Below are 19,415 nucleotides of genomic sequence, written 5' to 3'. Positions count from 1 at the left end.
GCAGCTTTTTAGCTTTTTCATATAATTTATCCACTAGCAGCACTAGCATTTATCCACGCCTGTTGTACCAATCCAATCCAATCCGCACCACAAATTTTTAAACAAACATGGCTTTTAAGTGCCAGTGATCCACAGTATGCGCAGCATATCGCCGTATTTGGAGAAACGTTTTGTGGCGTGATACGGAACGATTAAATTAACGTGATTGTCCTTTGGTGATATCCGGCATGGAGTACGATTATCAGGTTTGCGAGGACTCGGACAGTGAAGGCTACGACAGTAGCAGGTAGGTTGGGGCTCTGCGCCGTTCATTTCGCTGCGCAGTGACTAGCGGGTAAAAAAAACTGGTGTGGATTTTTCTTTTTTCTTCCCTAGACATTCGGTTAGCGTCTCAATTTGCTCTTTTTGCAGTTCTGAAGATGCCTTCGAAGCTTACATTCGCCAGAAGTATCTGTCCCAGCCTGCTCAGGTAGATGATTTCGACAAGGAGATGGAAGACGAGCTCTCTGCTACGCTTAAAGTCTTCGAACAGAAACAGCTGTTCGACGCCGCTTCCACGGATTCTGGAATCGGTGCTGGTCGGTCCCGTCAACAACTATCGGTCAAAGGTAAGCGCGTCAATAGACAGCGTCAATTAGCGGCGTGCTATTCGGGTGATCAAAGCCCACCGTCGAACGATTCTGTAGATACGTAAATAAAACGTTCACGTATCTTCTGTTGCTATTGGGAGTGCTAGTTACTAGCAGATCAGTTGGGAGGTGGAGTTCGTGCGACAGTTCTTGAGAGATTGTCAGATTAAGTTAATGTTCTTCGTGTCTGGACTTGGCACAGCTGTAACATTAGGAGTACTGGTAGTCATCGGTAAATTTATGTAAATGATCGTGCCATGGGGGAAAATTGAAGGAAAACAAGCTCTCACACAGCTTATCGATTCCCATGTAAAAAATTTGAATAGCATTCCTTTCTTTGCCAGCTATACGAACACCCCGTACATAGAAAGGGGACATCTTGGCACAGGCCTATGGTACGTTGTATGTGGTGAACTGGGCAACATTTTCGACTGCCGGGAAATGTTGACTGCTAGGACATCAGTCGCTAGACGTAAGGTTGTACGTTCATACGTGTGCGTGACTATTTGGAGCAGTCGTGAAACTACGAAAGGTCACAATATTCATTATATCAGGTGAGCAAGCACACACCACCGAGAAACCAGGCCAGTCAGGAGGTGGCCTCCAAGATGCAAAGACGGAGAGTCGTGAAGCACAAGACTCGGCGCAGATGACCGCAGCAGACGGCACAGCACCCAAGGTGAAAGAAGAGGGCGACAAAAAGGCCGAGAAAAGCGGTCCATCCAACGACGACCTCTTCTATGATCCGGAAATGGATGACGAAGATGAAAAATGGGTTAACGAACAACGGCGAAGCTGCATATTTCCTAACGAGTCCAAGCACGACGATGGTGGTAAAGTCAAGCCATTGCCCCAGAGTGATGCTGTCCTTAATTGTCCAGGCTGTATGACGCTTCTCTGCCTCGACTGTCAGCGGTAAGTCATTTAGAGATACTACGAGAAATAGTAAACATACACATGTGGAGTAAGTAAGTTTAAGTTCAGTGTGGTATGGTAATCCACAAAAGTGGACCACAAGTGGTAACAGCATATTAAAGTTCTTGGGATGTCATAGATTTTTTGACATCTGCATGAGTTAGTTAACTGAAGACTTAGAATATGGAGGTTCTGGCAACTTTTTTCATACTAGAACAGCCCATATGCAACAAAATACTTAGAAATGCATGTCATCACACTGACCTAGTAGCACTGCTGTTTGACCATATTCCAAGCAATCAATCTTTCAGTTAAAGGACTGAAGTTTTAAAAAATTCCAAAAGTCTAAACTGGATTTAGCGCCTGCTTCGCCTCTTATGCAATGCACAAAAAATGGCCTCCTTAGGCAAGTGCTGAAGCAGTCAATTTTTGTAGATTAACCAAATACAATTCAAATTCAATAGATTTTAGTAACTTTCTTTGCCGAACATCACAAAACTGCAAGAGAAGTTAAAAAAATTTAGTGCCCTTCCACTCTGTGCGGGAAGGTTAACCAGCGAAGCTGTATAGGGATGACTATATTGACAACTATATTGATTTATATGGTTATTTCTATTGAATAAAGACACATACACATAACTTCATGGCCATCTTTATTTTGTCTCATTCATTACCACAATAACCATAGCTTTGTGGTTGCTGCGGTACACCACAGTCAATTGTACTGCTATGGTAGTTACATTCTTGCCAAAGGTTGACTCTATACATGACCGGTGATGCATGGTCTGCACACTGATGTCTGTGTAGTGCTCAATTCCCAACCATTCCAACAGGAAGGATACAATCCACTTGCCATTGGGGCGCACTAGGTCGATGTTAAAGTCGACAATTGTTAGGTACACTATTGCATTTTATTATGCTTTTCAACCCTCCAACGGGAGCGAAAGAGCGTTTCCATCAGAAGTTTTCCATGTGGCCATGAAGGTCATGCGTCATAACATGGTTAGTAAGATGATAACATACAGATGATTTATGCATAGACAGAAGATGATAACATTCAGAGCAACCGCCACAACTTTTTTTCTCTTTTCTCGTGCATGTGCATGGGGTTGCCCCGGTGGAGTTTTCGGCGCACAGGCGACAGACGGGCGGATGAACAGATGGATGAATCAGCTAGCCATATACAGCGTTGCTGTAAAATAAATTGTGGCATGTTTGCAGCTCAGCAACTGTGCAGTGAAAGAATATAATATTGTTAATCCGTAAGCAGGATCTGTTAGAGTGTCCAAAGCAAACACATTTAATTTACCTTAAGGGGAGCATTGCTGCTGTTTCCGCAGTGTGTAACATCTGCCCAAACAGAAGGTTCAACACGAAGACTGGCAGCCATGAATTATAGCCGTAAAGGAAGCCAAGGTTTCGTGGACAGCGCACAATCTATATGCACAACTTTTGCAGCTTGTTTCACGAGAGCACTGTTATTGCGAGGTGAAGTGACAACTGCCATCCTATTGCCTCTTCACCACACACAAGAACGTACGATGAACAACTAAGACGTCCCAATAAGCATGCAAATGTTTCCTTTGGAGGACAGCGTCCCACAAGGTTCTGAAACAAGAGGCAGATCCTAATACTAATAATGGTGATGGCCTTGTAACTGCTCTAGAGCTCTAATATGTGCGACTAGATGAACAGTGGAAAGCAAGTGATGTCTGGTGGCTTTCTAGGTAGGTTGAAGACCCTTGGGAAGACATTCGAAGACGTTCATATAAGAATGCAAGAACATTTGGTTGTAATCTTCAGAAATTTCTATATAAAACGGTTAACCCCTTGTGAACAGCATCTTCTCACTTCTAACGTAAACTCGCAAGACCCACCAAACCTCAATCTTTCCTCACATCATGGGGAACAGCGGCTCTCGAGTTCACTAAAAGTCTTATTGTAAAAAACACTAGCATTTTGTAATCACAGTCAATATACGAATATTGTATGTTTTGTGTGTGTGTGTCGAACTCCCCTTCATATTTTCCTAGTGCAGTTGTGGCATTGACACTGTGGGATTTACATCTGCAAATTGCACTTTGCTCTGTGCAGGCATGAAATCTACAACACACAGTACCGTGCCATGTTTGTGAAGAATTGTGTTGTCGACAGAAAAGAAACACTCAGATGTCTTCCATCGAGGTCATCATCTAAACGCCGCCATCTTCCCGAAGGTGTAAATGACCCACGCGACATCTTCAACCCTGTGCGGTGCCAAGTTTGCCGAACAGAGGTTGCAGTGTACGACAGTGAAGAGCTGTACCATTTCTTTAATGTCATTGCTAGCTTTTCATAAGCAATTAATTCCTTGTCTGACTCAACTGTTTTAAGGGCATGTACATAAACCATTGTAAATAAAAGCTCACAAAGTGCTCTACTTGGTGCTCGACTACTTGGACATAAGGGATGTGTCAGTTCCACTGCCAAGCTTTCACTGCAAGATCCAGACACAAAGGGACAGTACTTCAATTTTTGGCTTACGAATATACGTCTTGTGGTAGTGAACGAACTGAACCAAACACCAGAGAAAAATATTTTTTCGCCAACTGCAACTCAACCAAAACGTATTTTTTCGCTCCAAAGCAAAAAAAAAAAAAAAAAAAAAACTGTTTCAGGTGGGCCAGCTTCTGTGGCGTTTTTTTATTCATCCAATGCCTATATTTGCGGCTCAACTATGCTACCTCATTTGTGAATGCACACTAAGTCCATTTGATTTGCCTCCACCACTGTGAACCATTTCACAACAGCTCCCAAGAAGTTCAGAAATGGTGCAGCTTTATTTCTGTGGAGCAGGCTCAGCAGGACACTCAAAACGAATGCCGAGGTGCAGGTAATGTTTTTTCAGAATAATATGCACCGAATGCGTTTGTGCGGTCCTGAAACGGTGGCATGATCGGCTTCCAAGGCGTAAATACACCCTGCGCTTATGTAGACACAGCAGATGCATGTAAACGGGGCTTCGATGGTGCTCGTGCCTGTAGGTCTGCACGAAATCGCCACAGACAGGAGCAAAGGTGCAGCAAAAGTATGAACCAGCCCTGCACCTTCTAAAATGAACAGCGTGGTTCAAAAACAGCACCACTGTTGCACTGATGAAATGAATGATCGGGTGCAGCACCTGGTAGGCCTGTTCAAATGGTGCAGGCGGATTGAACAGACCTATCTTTCAGCAATTTTAGAAGTGGCAGCAATGTTAGTACAGCTTTAAGAATATGACATCTGTAGGCATGTATGTTAGTAATACTACAGTCATGAACGCTTGCAATTGGCGACAATCCCATAGTGCTTCGTTAAGGAGCACTTTCTAGCTGGGCAATCGCTTTTGATCACACTGGTACATCAAGTGAAGTTGATACAAAGAACTGTGTTGCTTCTGAGGTGTGCTTCTACAACACGATTTTTTAACCAAAGCTTTCTGCGACCACAATTCCAAGTTGTCGTTAAACACGTGTAAAAAATGTATACGACTTCCCCTCTTACTTTCTGGCGACTGCTTGGGAAGGAAGGAGAGAGGCAAGAAGAACTTGGTCTGGGCAATTGAACACTGCGCAAAGATGGTCTCCAAGAAGTACTCACCTGTCGCTCCCCTTGGGGCCTTGTGTAATACTGAAGACTCGCTGGGCAGATGGTTGAGGTAGCCTGCTTTTAATCTTGCACTAGTGGTGGCTAAAGGCGTGGTGCTCCTATCACGAGGTAGAGTATGTCAACTACCAGTGTTGCACATCAAACAAGGGTCTCTAGATGTGCCTGGTCTGCCATGACTAGAAATGATCTGTTTTGAAAAGGGTGCCACCCTCGCAGCTGTCAAAACCGCACATGTCCAGCAGACTTCGGCGGCTTCGTATTCCTGCGGAGCAAGATCCAGATCTTATGGCAGTAAGTTTTCCAGTGCTGCGTTGTATTCTACCTTGCCTCTGTACGTTATTAGTGATCACATTCCTCTTCCATCAGATACGAAGCCTGGTGTTGAATATGTCAGCATTGTGGATCTGCAGACAATCAGGGCCTAATTGTGCGGCTGTACCATTCACTTTACAGGCTTCGGTGCTGTCTCACCGATTAAACCTGCTTACACAGCACTGAATGTTAAAAAAGAAGTGGGAGCACCCGCATTCTGGGTAATAAAATGGTAGAACACGACAAAATCGTGTGTGCGCGTGTGTGTGTATGTATGTATATATATATATATATATATATATATATATATATACACATATATACACGTTAAGCTGCCCAGGAATGTCGGAGGTAACATAACTTGGCTTGTCTGAATCTCCTAATGGGAAAGGCACCACCTGTATATTACCTCCGACATTCCTGGGCAGCTTAATGTGGCACAAGATGCCCTGGCTTATATGTCACGGAATTTTAACAGACAAATGAGTGCTAATAAACACACCTCGGTTACGTGTATTAAAATGATCGAGCGCAACCTAAAACCTGGAAGCATAATGTCGGTGTTAAGTTAGAAGACCTCCTACGGTGAACCAGGGTGCAAGTACGGTGGACAATTCACTCGATGACCAAGAGCAGTGTGTCTTGCCTCCAAACGCTGGCTCATACCCAGAAATGGGTGGTTTCAGGTACACTTCTTTGAATTGAAACGAAAACTCTTTCACACCCACTTATGCCATAATTTTGTCCTCTTTGCATGAGCCAGCTCACAAATTTCTCCGAAGTGCACATACCTCCATATGATTTCAGACAGCTTCCTTGATCTTCTAAAATTTATTATATATTTGGACTACCCGTTATTTGCCCGTCCGAGTATGTGCCACTTGGTATGGGCATATACTTGACCATCACTACAGAATATGTATCCGATTCGGAGTATAGAATGCCTAAATATATCTGCTTATGTATCATACTTCTCTGTCAGACATCTCGTAACCACTCTTTCCTCGACGAACTTCTCGCATCAGTTTAACCATTACGACATCTGAGGACACTTATGCACTTCGTGCTAACTGTGAATGCGAAAGCATTAATGTCTAATTGAACGCCGCTAAGTGGTCTGAATTAAGAACTCCTTGCGGGCAAGCAAGCGCGTTGAGACGCTTGCGCCTGGTTTAGCCCAGTGGGTAGCACACACTGCTCCTGAGCGCGGGGTCGTAGGTGCAAAACTTGCTTCCACTAATGTTCTTCCTTTCAAATTTATTGTTTAAGACATTAATTTCTTGATAGCGATTACCGAGGTGAAGTTCAAACTTGGGGCAGAGCATGAGCGGGAAAGGAACATGCGGATAATGCACCCTTCCGAGAGCGAGGGCGACGTCGATGACCTCACGAACAGCTGGCGCGGCCAGCAAGTGCTCCCTTTTGCTTGCTCTGTTCCGTTGAGGTGCACACGTGACGCATCGCAGCCAATAGGAATTTAGCTGCCGTTTAACTGCCACAGACACAGGCTTAGCGCTCAATGAGCCCCCCATTTGATGCTTTAAAATCAATAAACTTACGCACATTGCACGTAGTTCTACTATGCACTTGAACTGCTTCGCTTCGCCCAAGATATGCACAACTTGTATCTATGCATGCCGACGGCCTGGAAAGAGCATATGTACGTGCCCATCCTTTGTGGTTATGGGGGAGAAATCTCGCGGCTGTTGGCGCAGGAGTGCGCATCACGTGGCGACGTTGCAATTTTGTAAGAAAGCGGCTACCGTCAGAAAAGCCCGCACAGAAAGCTTATCGTTACCGATGGTGCTGCCATACCTGCGGTGCTTCAAGTTGCTCCTCGTGCTTGCTCCTACAGAAGGCTGCTTGGTCCAGTTACCAGCCTGGCCAACGGCGACTACAGGTTTATTCGATTCAGTCAAGTTTTTATGCACCTGTCAACGGTGCAGGGTTCGGTTGAACTGGGTGCAAGGCGAGGTGCTGCCGCGGTGCAGCCCGGCACACCACGTCTGGCACCACCTTCACCTTTTATAAATCGAATAAACCTCATGCTAATAATGGTTTTGATACTTCATTCGCGAGCATGTTTACAGCATTCATCGTAAGAGGAAGCTGTAGCTTGGGGGCTCCTATTTAAACATGTGGGAAAGGAGAAATCCTTTTTCTCGGCAACCGCAAAACCAAATTTGTTAAATTTTGTTGCATTAAAAAAAGTTCAAGGCAAGAGCAAATCTTCCGATTCCTGCCGTTGATTCTTCTATAAAAATTGCAAAAAATCGAGAATTATCAGAAAACTAAACGACCAAGCCAACAACCCTTAACTCAGCAATAAAAAAATACCGCAATACTGCAAGTTGCATATATAGTATGTTTAAAGCAGGCAAAATTGATGTGTTGCACATCACTAAACCATACCACTAGTACGTGAGCAGGACTTCTGCAAAACCAATGTAAACAATGCAGCAAATTCATGGAAGATATAAAACAAAATGCTAAATTTGTCTGCTTTGGATGCTCTAAAGGATGTTAACTGCCATATCTGTTCTTGGCGCAGAGCTAAAATTTGTCAATTTCTTCTTATCTCACCAATCTAAAAGCTTCCTCCAAGGATTCAGGCCTTAAATCAAAACTCTGCTTCCAACAGTTACTAGAAATGAGCTTTTTTTTCTCTCAAATGCAACAGATTTCAATAAAATTGGCCCAGTGGTTAACTCAGAAAAGCATTTCAGAGTTTTACGTGTGTAAATAGGCGGAACCGGAGTTTCGCCCGAGCTAGAGCTTTCTCTCAGACGAATTTCCATTTGCCCATATTTCAGTATAAAGAAACAAGGTGGCCCACCAGCTTACATCCGTCCCACCACAGTTTTTCGGAAACAAATTTCTCTTGCTTGAGGTTCAATGCTTTGCCAGCACTGAAGAGGTCTTTGGCATCGAGGCCGCGTTTCCAATGTGTTGTGCAGTATGCAGATGTGCCAATATCCAAAAATAGTTCGCAGATATTGCACGCTGTTTCAACAGAGTTTCTCTAAATGCTGCGTCGATGCAATCCCAATGCATGGTTCCTACATGCATATTGAGCTGGAAAATTCCTAACAAACCAGCATGCCTGAAACCTAGCTACCCGTACTTGAATGTCCAACCATTTGCATGAGGCAATCCCTCTACAGCAGGCCTAAGAAATTGCATAATCTGCTGCAGCAGTGCCACCTTACTAGACATTTATGCCCTCAGCACAAGTTAATTTTCCTAGCACAAGTAATCTTTGCTTGCCCCCTCCTTACACTGCAAGTACTTTATTCTGTTCCATGGGAGCCTTTGTGGAAGTCATGCATTAAGGATAGTCCCTAGACCAGGAAATGTGGCACCCCCTATGCGGCTTGTTTCAGTGCAACTGGAACAAGCCAACAAGCCACAAGAGCAAGCCAACAAGAGCGTATGTCTGAATTGATGACTAGTATAGAACTGCAGTAGTAAGAAATATCAAAGAGCTTTAGTTGAGCCTTTATGAGGCCCACCTGCTAAACTGCTGAAATATGTAGGCTAAGCTCAAGGTGCAATGTGGTTAGGGGACATGGCAGCATCCACCAAGCAGGCAGCGTTTCACAGAGAACCCTTACTGCAAAGCACATTAGGGCACATGTGAATTGGCAAGCGGTGCACACATTTACGTAGGACAACACAAACTTCGACGGCTAAACACTACTGCAGCAAAGCACCTCAAGCTTGCAGCACCAAAAGGCGTACAATGACCAATTCTCAGTACACTTCTGTCATGAAGTACGCCAATAACGTTAAGTCTCAGTATTTGTCGAGCCTGTTTCGACACGGCACTAGGGACAGGGGGCCAAGGCTATGTGCCGGCAAAGTCTAGCGATTCGCATGCGTTGGAACAGCTAGCACATGACAGTAACTGCACACTGATGCTGTTGTTTCAGAGCATTCCAGAAGTGCTCCAAGAGGTCATGCAAGACAGCAACTGGAGGTTTAGTTTAGAGAGTCTTTATGGTACGCTTCGCTCAGAGTTGCCCCGCCAAGCCACAGAAGAGCAGCGGGCAATTTTCACTTTTTAGTTATACGTTTAGAGTAGCGGAGCAGCCCTTTCGTAGTTGCAGCGCCCTCTGGCCAAATTCAGGGTAATTAAAGAAAATAAAAAACAGATTCATCACTTTTATAAAGTAAGACATATATATAACTTATTTGTCCATGAAGTACATAGATGTGTGCTTGTAATGCGTTACCGGTCCATTTTATCCAGTGGAAAATAAAGCACAGTCTTGGGGAACCACGTGGTAGCCAGTGAGCTTGCTTTCTGCATCCAATCCAATCCTTTCTGATGCCAACGCTAGCCAACTTGCTGCGCAGCCTGCTCCGCTAGCCCGCTTGCGGCTAAGCGGAGCGTAAAAACGCCGAACTAAAACACTCATGTGTTACTAGCACAAGCGTGCTCCAACAAAAACAATAAGACTGGTTTATTGATATTTCACCCACTTGTTCTCTTGATACAGCTTTAACGCAGTTTTGCACGAATTTAATACTTAATGGCACTGCCAGAGCACTTCAATATGACCAAATACGTTAAATGTCATATCTTGTCACTTCCAGAGATTGAAAACTGCATTAGAATGGAATTTTAATGCGATCAAGAGCCCCATGTCACAGAAAATCCAGTGGCAACAGAGCTGTCCGTGACAGAACATTTCCGTATATGTGTAAGTATAGGTCTATGCCATGCCTTGCTATATGCTATGCAGTATTGGCGGCGAGGAGTTACGGAGTCGCCATCTATCGGAAGCGCTTCGCTGGCGTAGTACGAGGGATCGCGCGGCGCGCTCCTCATAGGTTTTGCTGTCAGCGCTCACTGAAAATGCCACATGCGAGCTCTCCCGGACATTTCTGTAAGTACTTTCGAAATGAGAGAAGTTGTTTACTGTCTAAATAATAATCTTGGGCAAACTGAAAGCACACAATCGTTTCCAGACGCTATCTCTTTACCGAATACGTACAGTGAACGCCACTGCGCGCGGTCGCCGTGATGGAGTCTCCCGAACCGGCTTCTTGCATGAAAGGTAGGTAAACGCTGAGAGCAAACTGAAATATGCTCTTATAGTATTTGTATAACTAAATGGAGCGTAATAGAATGAAGCCTCAATGCAGCGATCGCACAGATTCACAGCGACCGACTGCGCGTCTGCATGCTTGTCCGCGCACTGTTTCGGTTTCGCCGCGTGCGCGTTTTCGCACCGTGCCATGAGCTTTAGGCCGCAGAATGTGAGCACTTGATAGTATACAAGCAACCATTGTTGCGTCGGCGCTATTGGAGCTGTTAAAAATAATTTCATTGTAGAGACTGACACCTACGGGGACTGATGTGCCATCGCGACGATTTAGTCTTTTTTTCTTCTAAATTATTGGACGTTTCAATATTATTTCTCGAGTTGCGCCGCACTGTATGTTTATCGGCGTTCTCAGTGTGCGATTTCCCGCTGCTTCTTATTTGTAATCCAGTGTATTAATTCAGAACACAAACATGACCATATGCCATGCTTTTTTTAAGTGTGCTTCTTACCACTGCCTTTCCACTCCACCGAACTTGCCAGTATCTGTAACATCGACAAGTTGATAGACCAAACCGTCATGACATAGTCGTGCAGCAGACTCGGGCGAGCGTCTCCAGTGCGCGTCTTCAGAACATCGCCGACCGGGCGCCGTAGCAGAAATCTTCCTCGCGTCTGTGCTTGCTGCATACCCGAGATGTAGCCAATGACTGTTTGCCGGTTTTATGTTTTGTGTGCCAAGCTTCATGCAGCTTCTTGTCCTGCGGCTACGTGTGAATAAGGCTGACACCGGCCTCCGTTACGTGTGTCCAGCCCTGCGGCACCGAGCAGTAGCCTACCATGTTGCGCGCCTTCAAAGGCAGCCGTTACCTATTGGAGTGCGTCCAAGCGTTGTAAAGGAGAGACTCGAAGCGGGAAAATTTCGCCACTAAATGAAGACCGCAGCATACAAGGGAATTCAAAATCATTTTCAGCTCTCTCCAGTGCTCCCGAAGCAGCCGACGCGGCCGCTATGTCCACGTGATCCCTCCTAGCACGTCACGCCGACGGTGGCGCCAGCTTTTCCAGTGGTGGAGCTCGAGGCCAATATGCGGGTTATATTGCCTCGCCATTCTATCACTAAAGCTGCTCATAACGTCTTACATTCTTGACAAGGTCATTCCTCAGAATTTCGAGAATGACAGCCCACAAACGAATGTCGTGAAACAAAACACCACCAGCAAATGCTTTTTATGTCAAATCTCAGACTATCTGACTAGAATAACAAAAGTGCGAAATGAGAACAAAGCTGAAAATGATGCAATCTTCTTGGCGTGGCTGTGCACTACCTCTGGGATTGGCGCACACAAGAGGCCGCATTTCCACCGGAAATGCTAACCTTCTTGCATAGCGTTTGCTACCACCATTTCCTGGGAAACACGATTACGCAAGCTGCAGTCGCCGGGAAGGGCGAGAAGCAGTCTGGGATTCTTGAATGATATTGTGTTGCACTCTTAAATGTGAAGCTGAAGCCTCCTCCCAAGTTTTCTTTCTTTCAACTCTAACCAAACCAGGCTATGCTGCAGAACATTTTCTGCACTCGGGTATGGACATGGCAGAAAAAATTGTGCCAATCTCCTTCGGCCGGGCAGGTTAAGCTGGGCTCAGTGGGCTTGCATCACTTGTAGCATGAAAAATGCAGCGTCAGTAAGCCACGGCCAGCAAGTACCTTAAAAAAAGTGCAGATGAACATGGTACTATCTTAGGGTAAACAGTTTCTTGCTGACCAGCATCACTAGGAGCTTGCATTAAAAAAAATTTCCTTGTCCTTCGACATGTAGGCCGTTGGTATGGTATCCGCACCACCACAAGCTGTGCTCGTGAAAAAACAAAAACTGCAGTGTTCACACAACGGCAAGTTACAGCTCCACACAGTTTGCAGCAGATCCTCTACCCTTGAGCATCGATCCAAACCACCCAAAAAAGGTGAAGCATTGTTTATTGAAAAACTCTTCCGCTCTCAGAGTACACCGCACTTTGCCAAGCCTTTTTTTTTTATTCGTTCCCCTTTTATAACCTCACGTTAAGCAACCATCGCTCGAAATTACAATGCATCATATATCCTGTGGGTGTCCGCATTTAACGTATATATATTTTTTTCTCCAGGTGCGCGATGTATAAGTTCATTCGGGAAAGGAGAGGGTAGTGTGTTATCGGAGCACCAAGCACACAAACTAACCAAGGCGATTGGATATGAGAGATCTTCGAAGACTGTTCGACAGAGGATCTGGGCACAGGAAAGGGGAGGAGAGGATAAAGTGTGTGTGTGTGTCTGTTTTGGGTGAAAATTCTTCAAAAATGGATTTCAGGAAATCGATGAAGCGAGAGAAAGGCCCTGAAAAGCGTTTTGAAGTAAGCGAGTTTCTCGTGTCTATACCTACCGAAGGTGGAAGCGTTTCTGCACAAGGCCTCCAAAAAACCCCGAAAAAAAAAAAAAATAGAAGTCCTTCCCCACCACATTTGGACAACGCACTGACGAGATGGAACCTAGCATTGAGAAGCCAAACATGATCATCATGCACGTGGCAACGATATGACTCGAGGCATGCATCGCCGCAGTATTACTTCTTTGCAGGAAAAAAAAAGAAAATTTAAGAATTTGGTGGCATTGTCGCAGAAGCGTGAACACCACAAGTGGACATTGACCGCTAGCAAGTGCTAGCGTAGTTGGGAGCGAGTCCAACGGCAATGCTGTCTGAGGAACGGCAGCACCACTAACGTGGCTGGCAAGCTGTTCGCGAGACATACGAAAACTGACGAGACAACTCCACCTCTACATAATAATGGCATCTTTACTGATGCTGCACGGGGTTATGGACTAAAATTCTAATCGGAAAAAGGCAATCACAAACAAACACATACCCAGGGAAAAAAAAAGAAAATGATGGCACCCCCATCTCCAACAACCTCTGAAATCATGGAATGTTTTCCTTGTCAAAGACCTCAGCCTAGAATTCCAAAGTCACAAAAAGTGCACAAAAAAGGGGGTGAAGCAAGCCGTATGCTCGCAGAAGCCCCCCCAAAAAAGAAAAAAGTGGGGGGTGGGGGCAAATAGACAGACAGGTAAGGACTCCTTTGATGGTTACCTGCTTTCAAAAGGAACAGCGGCAAAAACTAAAGGATGAGAGCAGAGATATTAAACGCAACAGAAAGTGAATTTGACACAATAAATTAACACATCTGGACAAACAGGTGATGGAAGCAATGCGGCGACAACCACAAATGCAATTATCGGGAAACACTCGAACGGTGCAGGCCCTAGGAGACGAGGTCCTGCCACAGCATCGTTTCCCCTCGTACAAACGTGATCAGCACAGTGTCCTGTTCAGGGTCTAACGGATCGGCGGCGCAATGCAAGAGAGAAATGCTGTAAAAATTCACTAGGACAAAACAAAACCTAAGAAAGAAAAAAAAAATAACTAAAAGGAAAGGTGTGTGCAAGATCTATTTTGTGTCCGTCAGACAATAACGAAAGTCCCCTTAATCGAAATGCCACCCATGCCAAGAAGAAAGTGCAAGAAACTAGAGAGAGAAAACACGCCCAAATGAGAAAGAATAAGGTGCACAGTTCACCACTTTACTAGGAGTGGCATCGACGTTTAAACCTCAACTTGTGCCAACTTTGGAAAACTGCACCGCACACCCTCTCAACCTCAACTGCATCCTTCGCATCACACTCAATCAGGCATCAGTCTTGGCACACACACCTACGACGCAGAAGGCGATTAAGTGTTGAAATAAAAAATGTGTTTTTTTTTTTTGTCGGAACGAAGCGGGCATTACACCAGAGAGGAGATGCGTAATGCTTGTCGTGGAGAGGGGCACAAATCACTGGAAGCTTTCGCGCAACTAAGAATAAAGAGCTATACAAGCATTGGGGGGCTTGGGGGGGAGGGGGTACGTGCTGATCACCGGCAGGTGGTCGGAATGCCCACCTGATAAGCAAAAACCGAAAGAGGCCAGGGAATGAGCTCTGGCAAACAACGGATAAACTGTGGAGGGCCGGAAGTCTAGCCCCGAATCCAATCGAAGTCTTCCCCACTCTCAACCCCGCACCCACACCATCCCTATCGACCCACACGAGCAAGGTCTTGAAAAAGGTTGGGCCACAGGAGAGGCTGGGGTGGGAATCGGGAGGGGAGGGTCTTAACTTCACCACCTCACACCAACAAGCACATTCTCTATAGTACACACTTTTTTTTTGCAGAGCCATAGATGTACAACCCGCCAAACACGGGAAAGAGACCAACAGAGTGGGGGTAGTGGGCATGGAGGGGGAAAGTGAAGCGTCGGAAGAGAGGTCAGCGGGTCACAGCCTACCCCCTCTCCCCTCTTATTTCAGTATCAAACCGGCTGTTTTGGTGGAAAGCCAACACCCTCACAAACACCTTCCCATGGCAGACGTGGTGAGAGACACTTTGCCAAAAACGCGTTAATTGATGTAAGGCATGTCTACGATAGAGGGAACTGAGGCGAGAAAGGGGGAGGGGGGAGTCGATGATTGGCAACAGGTCTTAGCTATGCAGTGTTTCTGCGCTTCAAACGGGTTGTTTCGCAAGATGTGAAACAAGGAAGGGAGAAGAGGTAAAAAAAAAGATCAGAAAGAGTGAAAAATGCAAAGGAAATTAAAATAAACCGGGTAAAAAAGGGCGACAAAATTTATATATACTTTTTTTCTGTTCCTCTTGTCGTCGGCATTAATTACAAGTGGGGGTGACGGCAGGACTTCCGCGAGGGGAAAAGCCTCCGCACGTCAGTTTTTTTTTTCGTCGTCAGCCTCGCGTTACAACAGGACCTCCGTAGTTCTTTCCCCCCTCAACTTTACCCCCCAGGAAAGCCTCTTCACTTCGAAGTCATCATCGTTACAAACTCTGCAAAAGAGAAAAGAAAGATTGGTGTCAGTGTGAAAAGGTAAGCCTCAAAATGCACATTTGTTACTTTAAAGGCATATCTACAGATGCGCTAGAACACTGTTCAATCCAATGAATAAAATAACTGAGCAGAAATTGCTCACTATTTTAGAATGAGAGAAAGTTGAGCTAGTTGGCAGGAATTTTTGGAAAAAGTTAGGCTTGCAGACATGGACCAAGAGGACTGAAACAGACAACCGTTATCCATTTCCCTCTTGTACTGATGTCTGCATACCTAACTTTCTTCAAACATGGTAACTATCATTGTTTGCGGCTGAACTTTGCAGTAGTTTCCGCAGAGTTACCAGCCATTTCATTCCTAGCAACCATATGAACCTCAAGAGCTAAACACTTGCACCCAGCAAACACTTAAAAAAAAAAAAAGATCACAAAATTACAAATTCAAATTAAGGGGGGACACGGCCATCGAAAACCGAAAAATCATGAAAAGTCACTTTTTGAAAAACAATATTTTTGGGTTGTATGTCTCAAACTACCTGTTCTGTAATCGTGAATTGTTTGTTTTGCCGCCTTGCAAAATGGCATCGTCGGCGCGTTTGAAGCGCTATTGGCGTCTTCTTGCGATGTGATGCGGAGCGCCGATTGGTTGGAGCAGCGCGTTCAAATCCCGCGAGCTAAAGCGCGCCTGCCATTGGCTGCTGTGTCCGCCGCACTCGCGTCGTCGTTGCCCCTTGCTCCGTTTGTCTCTACAGATGCCTGCTTTCAAGCTGCTCATCGCCTTGCACTATATTTTAGATTATTTTCTCAGCTTTTTTCTTTTTTCGCTAGTTCTTTGCTGCATGTGATGCCGGCAGCGAAGCCCAAGGCAATGCACATGTTCGGTGTGCAGAAGCGCAATATGTGACTTGTACGAGCATCGATCTTCCACAGCGAGTGCCGACTGCGTAGACGCTTTCAGCGGCAGAACTGTACTGTTGGCTGTTGGCAGTCTGAAATCCGACACACTGAGTGCCTGGAGCTGCAAGAGCTAATTAGAAGCTCCGCAGGAGCTTTCTAATAAAAAACGTGTGTTTAACTTTAAGGCCTGTCAGAATTGATTTCTTCGCTAGTAGTGGTCATGGACATGCCCGATTATTCGGTCAGCTTCGCGGCACCGCTATTCTACCCATAGACCATAATGTATAACAACTGAAAAGTTCGGACACCTTGCAAGCCCTCGTCTGATTTTTCGGACACTCCTTGAGCCAACTCAATCGAGGGCATCATGCACCGACTCTGACCGGCGCATAGTTCGACTTGCTGAACGCCATTTTTGTTTTAAACGGAGCCTCCTTGCTGCCCCACGAAGTGGCGCTACTGGAAATCCCCAATCATCATCATCGTTTCTGCCTGGTTCGATAGAGTGGTCGTACAGCAGTTCCGGTTTCAGCTTAGTAAGCCATGTCAAGACAACCCAGCAGCTGATTTCTTTCTTTCGCGCACGACGCTGCGAGCAGCACGTTTTTCGTTTGTGCGACCGGTGTCGGCACGGTGGTGTTTGCGTTGTGTGCTGTGTCGAGGTTTCAGTGATCCAACACGGCGTACGGAAACATCGCGTCAAGTGTCTAATGGCGCCGACAGTGCCCGCGCAGACTGCGCTGGGGAGTGCCGGCAAGCGGGTGCCGGGAGGCCTAAGATTTGTCGCCTTCCGATGTGCTCCCTACTGACGCGGAAAATATTCTGCCGAGACCTGCGCAGTGGTTGCATTGCGATTCCGGACACCGTCTCATTTGACAGTTTCACAAGTGCTGACACTGCTGTACTGACATGCGCAGAACTCGACGACGGCGAGATCGGTCGTCAGGTTTCTGCTGCTCCGCCGGACGATGACTCCCGAGTCTGAAGATGACACACCATGTGCTACGCTGCCGTCGCATGCAGAGAGTGCACAAGCAGTGGCTGTGCCTTCAGCCGCCTATGACCGTACGACCCTCTCCGAGATTCAGGCTTATCTGATTGCGTGTGAACGGAACAGCGTGCAACGGCGCACTCACGATTTCTTCAAGCCTACTGCCGAGCCCGAATAAGTGCGTGGAAATAAAGGATTTCATTTTTTTTTTCTTGATCTACTTTTTCGGACACCTGTTTATTCGGACATTTCCGCAGTCCCCGCGAGGTCCGAATAAACGGTCGGCGACTGTATCTCAAGAACCGCTCTTCAGATTTGTGCGGCGTAATTTTTTATTCTGTTCCTGAATGACTTTGCCAGGGGGTAACAAGCTTCATTTTTTGAAAGCTGGTGCAGTTAACTCGTAATAAGCAATTAATTTTTTATGAATGTGGTCATTACTGGCTACATCAAATTCAAAGTTGTGCTGAAATTTTTTGGAGGGGAAATTAAAGAAAAAGGCTTTGTAGCCCCCTGGGATATCTATCAAGTGACCATCACAGTGAATTTCAGCTTCGTACGTTGCCCTGGCATTTCTCCAGGCTCTTCAGGCATATACATGAACCACCTAGTAGACCTCAACAACTCGAACTAATAAACACATCCTCATGAGACTGCAGTTCCTCATAGTTCGGTGGTGTGGTGCGAGTTTCATCCGGATGTCTTAAAAAATAAAAGTTCGGTCTCCAGGGTAGCCTCCCCCCTTAAGGGCACAAGCTGACCCAAGATCAAGGCAGGAATATAACCGACCTAACAAGCAGTTGTACAGTCGAACCCACTGATAGTGGTACTAGTTTTAACAATGTATCGGTTATAATGAAAGGCTGCTGCATTGTGAACTTTTGCATGTTTTCTATGGGGAAATAACCCACTCACTACTATGTCCCCGTGCCGCATTAAATAACAATTAAGTCGAGCTTCTGGGTGTCCATGCTGAAAGGTAATGGAATGCGAAATGTGAACCACTGCACGATCGACCGCCACCCCAACTGGCGCTGTGATCGCCCGCCACTTCAACTGCCGCCATGCGCTTCTCTCAATGAGAGACGCACGCCAGCCTCGTGCACATCTCTCCCATAGCCCTTCCACCCCTCTGAACACAAATGGGCTGAGCCCATAGCTCAGCACCATGCCACCCTCCGAAACACGAATGGACCGCACCAACTGTGCTGAAAACGCTGCCGGCGCTGCTCCTAGATTGCTTGCTAGGCGCTCAGTTGGTTCTTTATCCTATGGCCCTCATTCTGCGCAATTCTGCTAACGGATTAAGTCACTTGCGCTTGTCTTTGTTCTTTGCGTCTAAGTAATTCCTGGCTAAGCTGTTTTTCAGCCTCACTCGACTCGCCGCCGAAACGGAAGATGGCCGATTCGTCCACCAATCATCGGCAATGCGAGACATTGGCAGTGAAAAGAAAGCGCACCGCTATAAATTTGAAAGTGAAGTGCTTCTAGCCGGTGAGGCTATCGCTGCGAACGTGCTTGCGTCGGATAGCGGCAGTGATGGCCACGAAAGCAGCGCTGACGCAGTAGGGCAAGCTGCCTAAACATTGGCCCCGCGGTAGGTCCTGTAGACTATTCAGTCTCTCATAAGATTGTTTTTGTGAGGAACCTTCCGCTTCACTACGTGGAGTACCTGCATGACCTGGAGAAGGATGTCGGCAAGCTTTGCGTAAAGCAAGCAAGGCTGACAGACATTTGGCTTTCTCGTGCAAGCCAGTGGGATGCATGCGGCTAGGTGCTTGTCATGATCACGTCCTAGTGTTTCTTCTCGATTTCTCAAGCTGAGATGCTGCCGCGGCAACCTTCCCGCATTTTTTAGAAGGCGCCTTTCAGGGCCACCAAAGCGATGCCTCGGCAGAGCTCGTATGTCACTTGCTACCCGTGACCCCTCTTTGCAGTTGCTATAGCAGTGCCAGTCTTGAACGCCGACTACCGCGGCTTGTTAACACGCAGTCGGAGCGCACAGGAAGCAGAGTTGAACAATTAAACGAGTCAATCAGAAGCTAGATGGAGGAAGGCGGTGGGGAGGAGAACTGGCCTCCCC

At 46.1% G+C, this 19,415-nt stretch overlaps 2 protein-coding genes across 2 annotated transcripts in view; one reads left to right on the top strand and one right to left on the bottom strand.

Annotated features, from left to right (window-relative positions):
• The first annotated feature begins 65 nt into the window (after window positions 1-65).
• LOC142564771 (E2F-associated phosphoprotein-like) lies at window positions 66-3,963 on the top strand. The gene is made up of 4 exons (XM_075675925.1): window positions 66-286; window positions 412-608; window positions 1,184-1,544; window positions 3,639-3,963. The coding sequence occupies exons 1-4, from the start codon at window positions 228-230 to the stop codon at window positions 3,880-3,882; spliced, it is 861 nt and encodes a 286-aa protein (XP_075532040.1). The 5' UTR covers window positions 66-227; the 3' UTR covers window positions 3,883-3,963.
• An 8,532-nt stretch (window positions 3,964-12,495) lies between these two features.
• Window positions 12,496-19,415, bottom strand: part of LOC142564769 (calmodulin) — a 32,660-nt gene continuing 25,740 nt past the window's right edge. The window contains exon 5 of the mRNA XM_075675921.1: window positions 12,496-15,444. Coding sequence (XP_075532036.1) covers window positions 15,416-15,444 — 29 coding nt within the window. The 3' untranslated portion in view covers window positions 12,496-15,415. The remainder of the gene's footprint in view (window positions 15,445-19,415) is intronic.

Source organism: Dermacentor variabilis, chromosome 11, assembly GCF_050947875.1.
Source record: "Dermacentor variabilis isolate Ectoservices chromosome 11, ASM5094787v1, whole genome shotgun sequence".
In the NCBI taxonomy this organism is placed as follows: domain Eukaryota; kingdom Metazoa; phylum Arthropoda; class Arachnida; order Ixodida; family Ixodidae; genus Dermacentor; species Dermacentor variabilis.
The sequence above is the reverse complement of the archived record's forward strand: the minus strand, read 5'-3'. Positions and strand labels throughout refer to the sequence as shown.